General features: G+C 41.1%; 2 protein-coding genes across 4 annotated transcripts in view; one reads left to right on the top strand and one right to left on the bottom strand.

The window, feature by feature from the left end:
- Nucleotides 1-537: 537 nt before the first annotated feature.
- On the bottom strand, nucleotides 538-9,301 carry ZAR1L (zygote arrest 1 like). The gene is made up of 4 exons (XM_067713466.1): nucleotides 6,835-9,301; nucleotides 6,240-6,332; nucleotides 4,361-4,435; nucleotides 538-835 (listed from the first exon to the last, which is right to left on the bottom strand). Exons 1-4 carry the CDS (start codon nucleotides 7,570-7,572, stop codon nucleotides 692-694), a joined length of 1,050 nt encoding a protein of 349 aa, XP_067569567.1. The 5' UTR covers nucleotides 7,573-9,301; the 3' UTR covers nucleotides 538-691.
- Nucleotides 9,302-9,394: 93 nt separating this feature from the next.
- Nucleotides 9,395-13,561, top strand: part of BRCA2 (BRCA2 DNA repair associated) — a 54,504-nt gene continuing 50,337 nt past the window's right edge. For all 3 annotated transcript variants that reach the window (XM_067713461.1, XM_067713460.1, XM_067713459.1), the window contains exons 1-3: nucleotides 9,395-9,575; nucleotides 10,261-10,366; nucleotides 12,914-13,159. In XM_067713461.1, coding sequence (XP_067569562.1) covers nucleotides 10,300-10,366; nucleotides 12,914-13,159 — 313 coding nt within the window. In that variant the 5' untranslated portion in view covers nucleotides 9,395-9,575; nucleotides 10,261-10,299. The remainder of the gene's footprint in view (nucleotides 9,576-10,260; nucleotides 10,367-12,913; nucleotides 13,160-13,561) is intronic.

Genomic DNA, 13,561 nt, shown 5'->3' with positions numbered 1-13,561 from the left:
CCAGCTCCCCCTCATCCGGCAGGTCTCAATTCTCATGTCACCTCTTTTCAACAACTCTTTATAAAAGAGTCACTCTATTATAGCCCCGTTTCCTTCATTGCACTTAACACATCTGAATCTAAGAAAAAATCTAAGTAAATCTAAAGCCGTGGAGAATGGACTAGTCTACCTAGGTTCAAATTCTGGCTTTACCCTGTAACCTCCCTGTGGCTCTCTCTCCTCATCTGTTAAAAAGGAGTATAATAAGAGTGCTGTGATGAGTAACATCAATGCCCGACATATACTAAGTACTATTTAAGCATTTGCTATAATGATTAGGTACACTTGAAGGCAAGGACCTTGCTCCTGATTGTCTCTATATTCCTAGCACTTAGAACACCCAGTGTACAAGTTTGTCAAATGAATGACTGTTGTTCCTCTTCATTGTTCCATTCATATTAGTGATAGGATCTACCATTCTCCCAATGTTTTAGTGATGTTTTTACCCCGGATCACCAATTAATGTGTCTTCATGGTCTATTTTACATGCATTTATTTTATTCTATTCACATCGACAATTGTCATACCACCTACAAAAAGTACAAAAGCCTAAACCATTTTCCAATACCAGGTCAGAGCCAAGGTGCAAAAGAGGAACTATACGGTAAATTACAAGAAGAGTTCAGGTGTCCCGTATGAAGCATGCGGCCTGTCACATGATGCATTTAAAGCTGTAAATATTGCCACAGGAGAATCTCTTGTCTTTGCAGCGGCCACACAGCTCCTGCCGATGAGGCCTCCTTAGATCGATGTGTCTTTTCTTTTGAAGACAGGAACAACGAGACTTTGAACAGGTCTTTTGAAAAGAAGCAACAGTTTGGGGACTAAATGATCAAATTAGTTCTTCAAATGTAGTCTTCAAATGAAAATACTTTTCCCCACCAGCCCTATCCCTGATATCTTTCTCCTCCTTTGAATCCTATGAGAAGTCCAAGACCAAGTTGTACAAAACCACTCACAGCCCACTAAATGTCATGCATTTTTCAAAATGAATGATCAGACGATATTTAAGAGAACATTGATGAGCCAGTCCAGAAGATACAAGAGAAAAGGTTTAAAAGTTAGAGTTTTGTAGAGTCTCTTCATTATACAGGTTTCTACATTTGTAGCCAGGTGGTAGTGAGCAGTGGGTATTAAGTGATTTGATTACCTAGACTGGAACATTTAAAAAATACTAGAGCAGTGATTCTCAACCAGTAGTATTTTATCTACCAGCAGACATTTGGAAATACCTGGAGAGATTTTTGCTTGTCACAACTGGAGGGAGGGGTGTTCTAGAGGAAGCTAAATATTTTCCTTCCAGTCATGCCTAATCTCTGCTGGAATTTGAGGAATTTTTAACCATTATCCTATTCTGTCTTCTGATAAATAAAAAACACACCCCATGGAGAGTGGTATACTACCCTGGTCCACCTTCCCAACCCTGCTAATCTTTGAAAATTTATAATCACTGCTCAATTTTCTGCATATGTTCATAGCCAAAAAGAATAAGTAAAGCTTTACCTTTTATATTGTGAAAAAGGCAGTTTTATTTTCCAAATGAGTGTCTCAGATATGATTTATCAAATGTTGTACTGCACTTACATCTTCCACTCTCCCGTTGATGAGTATGCATCCTTAAGAAAATTCTAATAGCAATACTCACATGTTGTTTACTCTAGGTACTGCTCCAAGCACTTTATATAAATTCACTTAATCCTCATATCACCTTTATAAGGAAGAAAAGGCTTAATTCAAAACAAATTTTTTTAGTTAAAAAAAAAATCAGGATTTAGTCTAAAGGTAGGTTTCTGGTTTTAGTAATGGTGGATTAGGTAGTTTTGACCAAATCTCCTACTTAGGACAACAAGAAAAGCTGAGCAGAGAAGATAATAATTAAAAACAAGAACTACTTGAAGGCACTGGAGAGATACCAAAGTATCAGAGGAGGAAGCCCAGAAATAGAGATGAGCCTGACATTTGGGACTATTTTCTCTCTAAAGGTAATTCTGTAAGAGGTGAAAGACAACAGGAAGCTGAAAATGAGTTTAACAAGTTGATGAGGCTGAGGGATAATCTTAAATATGTCAAAGTAGGAGAGACCTGGTAAACAATTCAGGTTTTGTGCTGGGACCCTGAAGGGCCCTGAAAGGCTACACCCTAAGAATAAGAATGAACCCAAAATTGACCAGCCTTCAACTGCTGAAGCCCAGTTTCAAAACTTGGTGAACTCCTATGATTGGAAAATAGTAATCTGAAATTGCTAGTGTCCCCATCTGCTCAACAGAAGCAGACAAGTCTTCTGTGAAAAACAATACTATCTTAGGCCTCAAATTATCACTATAATTTTTCATATACAATATATAGCACTCAAAAGTAACCAGGTATATAAGGAGACAGAACAACATACTCGAAAACCAAGGAACGTGAAGAGGATAGCAACAGAACCATAGAGGATCAAATTAATGGAGTTTTATGGTACGGATTTTAAGAAAATGATGCTTAATATGTTCAAAGAGACTGATATTTCCAACAAAGAACTGGACGTCACTTAAAAAGACATAAAAATTCTAGTACTGAAAAACACAGTAACTGAAATCTATAACTGAATAGGTAGGTTTGACAGCAGATTGGAAAGAGCAGAAGGAAAAATTAGAGAAATGGAAGATAGTTTAGTAGTTGCTATCCAAACGGAAGCAAAGAGAGACAAAAGCTTAGGAAATACAGAAAAGAGCATAAAAGAGATAAGGGATATGGTGAAAGGTCTAATATGAGTAATTAGAAGAAAGAGAGAATGGAGGTAGAAGTAATATTTTAAAGATAATGGTTGATAATTTTCCAAGAGTGATAAAAGTCTTCAAGCTACAGATTCAAGAAACACTATGAATTGTAAGCAGGATAAATACAAAGAAACTACAATTGGGCATAAATTGTAAAACTGTTGAAAACCAAAGCAGAAAACCAAAGCAGAGAGAAATATCTTAAAAGCAAACAGACTTAAGAAGGTGAGAAAGTGAGATATATTACTTCAAAGGAGCTGCAATAAGACCAATAGCCAACTTTACAGAAACAATGAAGGTCAGATCCTTAAGAGGCAGAAAGAAACTACTGCCAACTTAAAAATTTTATATTCAGCAAAAATATCCTTTAGAAAAGCTATCTAGACAAAATAAAATGTGTCACCTTCAGATCTGCATTACAGGAAATATTAAAATGTGTTCTTCAGGTATAAGGAAAGTGGTCCCAGATACAAAAAGGACCTGAGAGCAGCAGAAAGGGTAAATATGTAGCTAAAGCTAAATTAATTATAACAAATAATGTCTTTTAAAGTTTAAAAATAACATACAACAATAGCAGCAAAGAAGTTTGGATGAAGTGATAAGGAATTAGTGTGACCTAAGGTCACTGCATTGTCAAGGAGAGGTGAGATTGACTTATCAACGTCTACATAAGTTGTTAAAGAATCATGCTGTATGATGAACATTAAAGAAGAACATTAAAGAATGAATAACTGCCAAGATAATGGGGGAGGTTTTAAAAAATCAATTCAAGTGAACACAAGAAAAAGGAGTATAATAGTAAGAAAATATATTTAAATCCAAAGTAATTATAGTAAACAGACTAAATGAGAATGTCAGACTAGAAAATCTAAAGATAAATAATTTATAAACGATTAGACTAGTTTTTTAAGTTATTTATTTCTTAGTAGTATAAAAATGTTAAGTAAGTGAAGGATTTAGGATAAAAAAAATTCTTGATTATGAAAATCAACTATGTCACACTTTTCTGAAAAGCTTCAAAAGATATCTCCTGCAAGCTGTTTTATGTAAGAGCTCATCGAATTCTGTGACATCCTAGACCTTGGGGACACCATGGAATCTGATCACAACTCTAATACTATCTGTCCAACCTTGGGCAAGTTATTTTCTTATTGAACTTTAGCTTTCTGGTCTGTATCATGGGAATAACATCTACCTCAAAGGTTAGATTACAGGAGATAATGAAAAGCACTTGGCCTCAAGTTTGGCACATAGTAAAAGCTTAATAAAGGTTACCTGTTAAATTATTACATGCAGACTATACACAGGGTGTTTGAGGAAAAACACACCACATACATAAACACACCACATAAGGCAACTTAAGAGTAAATCTTCCCCTTCCCCCCGCCAAAAAACGTAGAATTAATGTTTTTTCTAAAATATTATAAAAATTCAAACATACAGAAAACCTAACACTCCTGTACAGATATCTAAGTCTATCAAATCCTAACATTTTGCCACAGAAGCTTCATGCTTAAGAATAAAAACATTATAGATACGACGGAAATATTCTATTTGCTTACCTGGCATTGGATTGCTTCTACTCGATAAGGGTTAAAACTCTTTTGGCATTTGCAACAGAGTTGTTTGAAATAAACCTAAAGAGAAATTTGTCTTTTATACAAGTTTATAGGTACTCTAGGCTCCCAGATCTTAATTTAAGTAATCCATTCCTCCACCTTGCAGCTTGCTTTTGCCCAACCTCTATGCTGAAGTCTTAAGCTCTTCTAGTGCTATCAGTCACTTTTTCTTATTATTTGAACCTCATTTTCCTTACCTGTAAAATTGAGACAATACCACTTCCTTTTTCTATAATTCTGACAACTACCCAATAATGTACACAAAGTACCACAGTAAAAGTCTTCAGTGAGAAGTAGCTATGGTAACTTTATTCATTGTGCAGGCAGAACCCTTGACTTGCTCCTTCTGTCCTGGTCTATTTGCCCCTACTTTTTCATTTTTTTCAGTATTTCTCAATTTGAAATTTAAATTACTTATAGTTACCCACCAACACACGTGCTTTCCAGGCTTTGTGCATTTTCTTGTGCACTTTCTCTCCCTTCCTCACTTGGTGAACTCCTATTTATAAACCTTTAAAATCCTGCTTGGACATCAGGATGCCTTCCCTCTGACAGGGTTAATCGTCCCCCTCCTATATCATTTCTGTACCACTTCCATGCCACGGGTGCCAATGCATATACCACCAAATCTCATTTTGTCTGCGTCATTCCTATCAAATTTCTCCAGGATGAGTTCTATGTCTCGTTCTTTTTTTTCCTAGTGTCACCAGTGTTTGAATTAAACCCACTGTTTCTTTTCTGGCAAGAGAAGGAAAGTAATTTTAGTTTAGTTTAAAAATCTATTCGCCTCCAGGTTCTAGTAAATGGCTAGGGTTAAAAAACAACAACAACAACAACAAAAAACAACCAAGTTTTCATTCAGGTGGTAACATGCCTCCTTACCCTCTCCCTCTACAGTCCTTAAGAAGGAAAAGCAGTATCTAAAATGCAACAGCACAGGGGCCTCAAACTCAAATGCTTGTAGAGGTGAATGAGAGACACGAGATGCAGACTGCTGTGAAATAAAGGCCACATGCCCAGTGAAAGGAGACAGAAGCTGCTCAAGTCCAGCCTACTGCTCTCAAACTGAGAGCGTTTAATGACCAGAGTCTGATGGTTCAGGAAAATCTGGAAATGCAAAATGTGGAATCTTTCCCAGCCTAAATATGTTGACAACTAATTCAAATTAAGGCGGGGAGTCTAAATAACCAAGTCTCTCAAGGTTAACTTTACAATAAATTATTTCTCTCATTGCCCCACCTTGTGGACAGACAGTGGAAATTTTCTAGAGCTAAGGCCCAAACTTGTTACAATATACCAACTAAAAAATGATTATAGGGCTTCCCTGGTGGCGCAGTGGTTGAGAGTCTGCCTGCCGATGCAGGGGACATGGGTTCGTGCCCCGGTCCGGGAAGATCCCACATGCCGCGGAGTGGCTGGGCCCGTGAACCATGGCCCCTGAGCCTGTGCGTTCGGAGCCTGTACTCCACAACGGGAGAGGTCAGAACAGTGAGAGGCCCGCATACAAAAAAAAAAAAAAAAAAGATTATAGCAAGTCCCAATGTATACAAGAGCAAGAGTTCATTTAAATAACCTGACATTTTGTCTGGTGCAACTACCAAACCAAATATAACACCAGGGTTCAGGAGCTCAAGAGCTCTTGTGGACAGCCCAATTCAGTTCAATCCAAACATTTACTGAACACCTGTTATGTGCCTGGCACAGACGCTGCCAAGATGACCGAGACAGCATTCTAGTCATGCTCCATTAGGAAACATGTTCTTCCTCCATGCAGCACCTGTGCCCGCCCATGCTCTCCCTTGTCCCACTCACTTTTACTTACCTTATTAGTTCCAGAAATGCACCACACATAAGCACTCTCCCATCTGGTCTTACAATCTTTACAGTGAAAATAGCCATATTTTGGTTCTAAAAACTGCAAATAAGGAGGAAAAGTCCTTTACTATCTTGGGGTGGTGGGGAGGGGGGGTGCGGATAAAAAGCCAGATCCTTCTATCCTTGTGGCTTTGTATAAGAAACAACAAGAAGCCTCCTTAATCTCATTCATAGCTGTTCTCAAGGTCACTACGTGAACTCAGCTCTCAAGGATTGATTACTCTGGGATGCTTCTAGCTGCTCTCACGCTTTTCCAATCTATTTTCCCCAAGGCCATTAGCACCACCTGCACAAAATGAAGATCTGATCACAGATTTCACAAACCTGAAACCCTTCTTTGTCTCATTTCCAATAGCTATGGTTCCCAAACTTTGGGCTTTCATAGGCTTAAAGTTGGCACCCCATTTTACCAAAAAATTAAACACACACACATACACATAAGACATATAAAATATATGTTTGCAGAGAAGATTCTGCTCTCGTTGCACCAGAAATGGAAAAAAAGGAAAGAGAGGGCTGAGGTGAGGGAAAAGAAAGCTCACCTGGAAGTTGGGCTTCCGGAGCGGCTCGCTGGCGTCTCCCTGAGCTTGCTTGCTCTTCCTTTCCCGAGGACTTGAGGCATCTTCCTCCCCCAACTCTTCCTGTTGCCGGAGTTCCTCCCGCTGGTTCTCTTCCGACCTTGGTGTTGGTGGCGGCAGCGGCGGCGGCTGGCTGGCCTCGGGAGGACCCGAAAGCGCCTTCCTCTCCTCGTCTTCCCCATCCTTCTGCAGCCGCACCAGGCCCCTGCGGCCCATCACTGGCGAATAGACTTCCCAGGCTGACAGGGGCGCCTTGTACCCCGTGCTGCCCCAGGGGGAGCGGCTGTGCAAGGTACGAGGCCCCAGTGAGCATTGCACGGACTTGTCCACCCGGGGGTTCACCTGCACGCCCACCTCCTTGGTGTCGGCCTTGCACAGACGCAGGCTCAGGCTGGGGTTCATCTGGGAGAGAATGGCCTTAAGCTGGGCCCTCTTGTAAGGGTCCACGCAGTAGTCGGAGGCGTTGGAGGGCACCAGCAGCCCCGGCCTGGCCAGGAAAGCGGGGGGACCGTTGTTGTGCCTCCAGTCGGGCTGTTTGTGCTCAGAAAGTCCAGGCTGGCCCAAAGACAGCGTGTTCCCATAGCCCGGGTACAAGCTGTAGGGCACACGGACCAAGCGCTCCATCCGGCCGCAGTGCGCCCAGGCGCAGCGTAATATCCTGGGGCAGTTTGTTTGTGTCCTTGTTTTGCCTTCCACCTTCATCCGCTCCCTCTTTCTCCAGATCAGGTTGGTTCAGGTTCTTCCCAAGCTTCTCCATTTATTTCTGATTCTGATGGGTGCTGCTTCCTATTACCCTAATTGCAGGAGGGAAGGGGATCTCCCTACCTACTGAGGTCTAATTGCCACCTCATCCCTAATTGCTTTTTTCTGTCTCTTCAATTCACTGCTCCTGAATCTTTTTTCAAAGCTGTTTTTCATTTACCTTCTTATTCACACACGTTTTAATTAGCAATTCATGAATTCACTATTCCCACAGTGACTTACCATTTTAGAGACCCTGTTTTAAAAGATACTGTACATCCAATACGAGCAGTAAATTATTTGAGCTGCCACACTATAAGAGTGAGTATAAGGAAGAAAGTATATTATGGCAGAGCTAAAGAACGTAAAAAACCTGGTACTACAGGAGCAAGGAGCATAAAGTTATGGGCAGAGTGTGGGGAGGGGGGGAGGGGGAGGAACAGGGTATATAGTGAAAAAGTATATTTCAGAGGGTTGTATGACATACCAACAGTTCTCAATAGTCTACTCTAGTGGACCCGCCCCCCAAAAAAGGTGAAAAGCAGCAAATTGTTCAGATTTAGAGGTTAAATGCAGACAATCACAGGATAGTTAAGTATCTGAAGTTACACAGATTTGAACTGAAACCTGGGCCTTGTTTATCACTCAACTTACTTAACTAGATAACTCAGATTCCCCATCTGACAATACTAACCAATTTATAGGATTATTGTAAGATTAAACGTGATATCCTTTATAAAGCAGAATAACTCATAGATGTTCATTAAGTGTTAGCTGTTATTGGGTAAGGATCCCAGGCCCATGTTTCTTTGCTATTTAGGCCTAGATGATCATAAGCTTTGGTATCTATCTGTATTGGTAAGGCTTCCTACTACAGCAAAGGATTACGATCAAACTAAAATGACACCTCAGGTACCAAGTAGAGGCCACTCTTTTTCAAATCCACGGTTGCTTCCACTGTTCACTGCTCAAGAGCCTTCGGAAAGCAGCAAGGTCCATGAGCCCCTCTCACCTCCAGAATCCAGCTGAAGGCTTCCTAGGTACTACAATAAACCTGAATAAAGCCTTGTGCTAGGCATATCACAGACCCCGTGAATGATGAGACTGCTGTCTTTCAGGGCAGTTTGGAGGGGAAGTTAGGCACAAAACAGTTGTTTGGTACCCTAGGAATGTCAGGGATACTACGGAAGCCTGCAGAGGGAAGTGCCTAACACTGCAGGAGGCCTGAGGTGGGTTTCACAATTTTTCAAGCAGGGAAACAGGCTCAGAGGTTTTGAAATACTGCTGCCTAAGAGCAACACGCGGACTAGACCCAACGTCCTCTGGCTTCAGATCTCGGCCTCTTCCACTCCTTAGGGCGCACTCAGCCGGGAAGGGAGTTATCCACAGCCACGGACCATTCTGGGGTTTTCTAACGTCTGCCCACTTTGGGGGACGCCCGCTTTTAGGACCAAACAGGGACTTTTCACAGACCCCAGGCCGCATTCGAGGGGGACCACCCAAACGTGACATGGAGCGAAGGGGGAGGAGGCGGCGAGTATACATAGGGCGTGGTGCCTCCAAGCAGCGCGGCCTAGTAGTCTGAAGGCTTAGGAGAAGAGAACGGACACCTCAGCTCCCTCTTTAGCGGCTCGGAAGTGACTGTCAGGCAGCCAAACAAGTATTCGCTTCGGCCACAACTAGAGGCGGCGGAGACGCGGCCCGAGTCTGACTTCCGGGTGGCGCGCGCGCGCTGCGTGCAGCGTCATGGCGTCATCGCGTGACGTATCCCGTGAGCGGGCTTTTGGAGTGAGAGTCTGAAACCGCTGGGCGGAGGTGGGACTGTTACGGCTCCGCGCCGTGTGTGTTGTCTGGGTCGGTGGGTCGTGGCGAAACGGAGCCTGCGGGGTCAGATTTCTGATGTGAGTGCCGGCGCACGTTTTGTCAGCCTACTCTGGACAAAAACAGCTGCACCTCTGAAGGCGGTTAGTATTCGCAGGGGTGGAGACGGGCGGCGGGGAGTGCCTCCGGTGCCCGGGTGGGAGCCGGGCCTCGGGCCCTCACTGGTCCCTGCCCACCCTGCACCGACGGGGAGAAGGGACCCGCTCCTCGGGGCTCGAGGGCGCCCCTTCCCCGGGACTCCATTGCCCAGCTTTGGACGCCGCTTGTCCCAGACGTCTCAAGCTGAAGTTTCCTTAATTGGAATCACGATGAAGTTACTTTCACGGAATATTGCTATCTTGGAAAATGTCCTAGGGCCTGTGGCCCACTGTATCTGCCTCACTTAGTCCCCGGGTAACTGGTGTGTTAACGAAGATTTACTGATTGGGAATTGTCAAACGGTGTTGATCTAATAGCCCTCGCTAACTGCGCAGCCACTAGCCACACGTGACTAGTTAATTTAATAAAGAGTAAATAATATTAAAAATTCTGTTCTTGAGTCAGACTTGCCACATTTCAAATGCTGAATGTGGCCAATGGCTACTCTATTGGACGGCACAGATATACAATGCTCTTTTCATCGCTGTGAGTTCGATTCTTTTCCCGAGTGGGACCGAGGTAAATAAGCATTGTAACTTTAGGCAGGTTTAGCCGCTTCCGCTTTTACCTCAGAGTCACTTAAGAAAGACTGCATCCCTGTGAAGTGTATTTTGGTGTTCTCTTTTGCAGACTCCGTTACCAAACGTTGGAATAATATTGTAGATAAAAATGCCGATTGGATGCAAAGAGAGGCCAACGTTTTTTGAAATTTTTAAGACGCGATGCAACAAAGCAGGTATTGACAGATTTTATATAAATTGATCGTTTACATTGAGAAAAATGTTTTCAGAAAAATGTGTAATTATGCATGCTTGCTGAAAAAAATTCAGTACTTCATGTTTTTGTTTACACTATAAACTGTGCTTTATAGAGTCATAAATCAGGAAAATAATCATTTACGGTTAAACAAATGATAAATATAGAACCTGTAGTGGATAAAGAGGAGACTGACCCCTTGATTAGCAGAATTGTTTTTAAAGCAGAGAACTTCTAGCAAATCAGAAGCACTGGTAACGTTATAGCAGAAGTTGTCAAACTTTTTGGTCTCAGTTCTCCTTACACTCTTAAAATGATTGAGGACCAAGAGCCTTTGTTTATGTAGGTTACCACATTAGAGATTAAAACTAAGAACTTAAAAAAATATTAATTAATAAAAATAAACCTATTGCATATTAACATGAATAACATGTTTATGAAAAATAACTATTTTACAAGAAAAATGTGAGAAGAGTGACATTATTTTAAAATTTTGCAGTTCTCTTTACTATCTGGCTCAATAGAAGATAGCTGGATTCTCATACTCATTTCTGCATTTAATCTGTTACAATATGTTGTTTTGATAGAAGTACATGAAGAAAACCCAACCTCACACAGCAATGTAATTAGAAAAAGAAGTATTTTAGTAGTCTTCACTTAACTGTGGCTATTTTTCTTTGGTACTACTCGAAAACTTAAGACAAGTGGTAGTTTCTTAAAAGTTGCAATGTGGAATCCGAAACCATGTAATGAATTTTTCATACTCTTCTTACATTAAATTCAATTAGTCTTTCTTGTACCTTGAATAAATCTTTTATCCATGTTGTAACATCATGCGTGGATTATTTGAAAAATATTAATGATATTCCATATATTGACACATTGCATTAGACATTATTAAAAAATCACATTGGAGGGCTTCCCTGGTGATGCAGTGGTTAAGAATCCTTCTGGCAATGCAGGGGACACGGGTTTGAGCCCTGGTCCCGGAAGATCCCACATGCTGCAGAGTAACTAAGCCCGTGTGTCACACTACCGAGCCTGTGCTCTAGAGCCCACGACCCCACAACTACTGAGCGAATGAGCCTCAACTACTGAAGCCCATGCACCTAGAGCCCGGGTTCCGCAACAAGAGAAGCCACCGCAATGAGAAGCCCTTGCACCGCAACGAAGAGTAGCCCCTGCTCGCCGCAACTAGAGAAAGCCCAACGCGCGGCAATGAAGACCCAATGCAGCCAAAAGATAAATAAATAAAATAAAATAAATAAAAATCACATTGGTTACCTCACTGATCTCATCAGAAAAGTCTTTTAAGATTGGGAAGACATCAAGCTCACAGAGGCTGATAGAGTTTTTAACAAAATTCTAATTCTCATTTGAAAGCTCACATATTACCATTGGCAACAAACTGTTGTTTTCCCTGCAGTAACAGGCCCACTTCATTCATTTTCGAGAAAATGTCTACCAAATCACCCAACTCAGAATAACTTAGTCGTTCTTTCTTGTGAAAATGGCTTTCCATGAAAAGTGCTAATTCAGCTCACAACTCATCAGGAGTGCTTTTTCTGAACAACTCTTGTGCTTAAATATGCAGAAATGCTTCATGAATGCTTCCATTTTTGTCACGGAGAATATTAAAAACATGTGCCCAAGGGTTAGGCTTTAATAAAACTAACTTTTGCTGCCTAGTTAAGGACACTTTAAGTTAAACTTGCTTTTTGTTTCTTTGGCCGCACCACGCGGCATGTGGGATCTTAGTTCCCCGACCAGGAATGGAACCCGTGCCCCCGCATTAGGAGCATGGAGTTTTAACCACTGGACCGCCAGGGAAGTCCCGCTTTTTTGTTTTTGTTTTTGTGTTTTTACAAGTGCATGGTGACGAAGAATACAGTGACTCCTAGTGCAGTTTGTGGCCACTGCCTTGACTCAGGCAAAGCTGTCATCAGTTTTACCCACCAGTGGTGTAAATGTCAATGTTGGGAAAAAGGCAAATGATGGCTAATACTATTATGAAAATAGTTTTGACCTTATGGACCTCTTGAAATGGTCTTAGTGACCTTCGCCTCAAGTGGTCCACAGACCACACTTAGAGAACCACTACTTTAAGGATAGATCACAGGAGAAATTTTGTCTTTCTCTTTAACAGAGAATCTATTCCATTCAATTTGTGAGTCTGCATGTCTCTTGTACCTATAGATTTATCACAGCCACTTATGTAGTATTGATAATTACTTTAATTGTATCTGTGGAATGCGTTCTTACTATGGATGATTTTTGTTTCTGAGTCGTGAATATGAAAGAAAACTTTAGAAGAGCTAATATAGGTAATAATCTCCTTGTAAGTTTTGTAAACTTTTGTTATACCTTACTACAGATTGATAAGAGAACAGATTAATGATCCTGTTTAATTAGTATTCCTTAAAAGTAATCCACAGTCAAAATCTCAAGCAATTGTAATCTTTACTGGCTCATGGATTTTATTGTGTCACTGATTAAAACCCAGGTGGGATTTTAATTTTTCTTACAGATTTAGGACCAATAAGCCTTAATTGGTTTGAAGAACTTTCTTCAGAAGCTCCACCCTATAATTCTGAACCTTTGGAAGAATCAGAATATAAAATCAGCAGTTATGAAACAAACCCATTTAAAACACCACAGAGGAAACCTTATCATCAGTTGGCTTCAACTCCAATAATATTCAAAGAGCGAGGTCTAACTCTGCCACTGTACCAATCTCCTTTAAATGCATTAGATAAATTCAGATTAGATTCAGGTAAGTAATATGATGTGGTTGACTAGAAAAAACATGAACTAGTAATTCAGACAAATTACTGTTAAAAATCCCAGCTCTGTTGTTACCTATGTCATGTTGGTCAGCTCAACCTCTGGCCACACTTTCCCCACCTGAAAAGTGGAAATGTGAAAATACTACCAAGGTTTGGATTAAATAAAATAATGTAGGTCCTTGATAAATGTTTCTTTTCCTCCTTCCTTTGATTAATATATCCTGCCCACTGAGATTTGCTAAATTATGTCATTCCTATACAAAAAAACCTAGGGCTTGTTTTGATGTTAAACTAAACTGTATTTCTGCAGGCTATCACAGAGGACAGATTCTTTTTAACAGTTGCTATAAGTGTCTTTTGATTCGGTAGCACTTTCTCAGGCCTGTGTG

This window comes from Pseudorca crassidens, chromosome 18, assembly GCF_039906515.1.
Source record: "Pseudorca crassidens isolate mPseCra1 chromosome 18, mPseCra1.hap1, whole genome shotgun sequence".
NCBI lineage: Eukaryota > Metazoa > Chordata > Mammalia > Artiodactyla > Delphinidae > Pseudorca > Pseudorca crassidens.
This window is presented reverse-complemented; position numbering and strand designations above follow the sequence as displayed.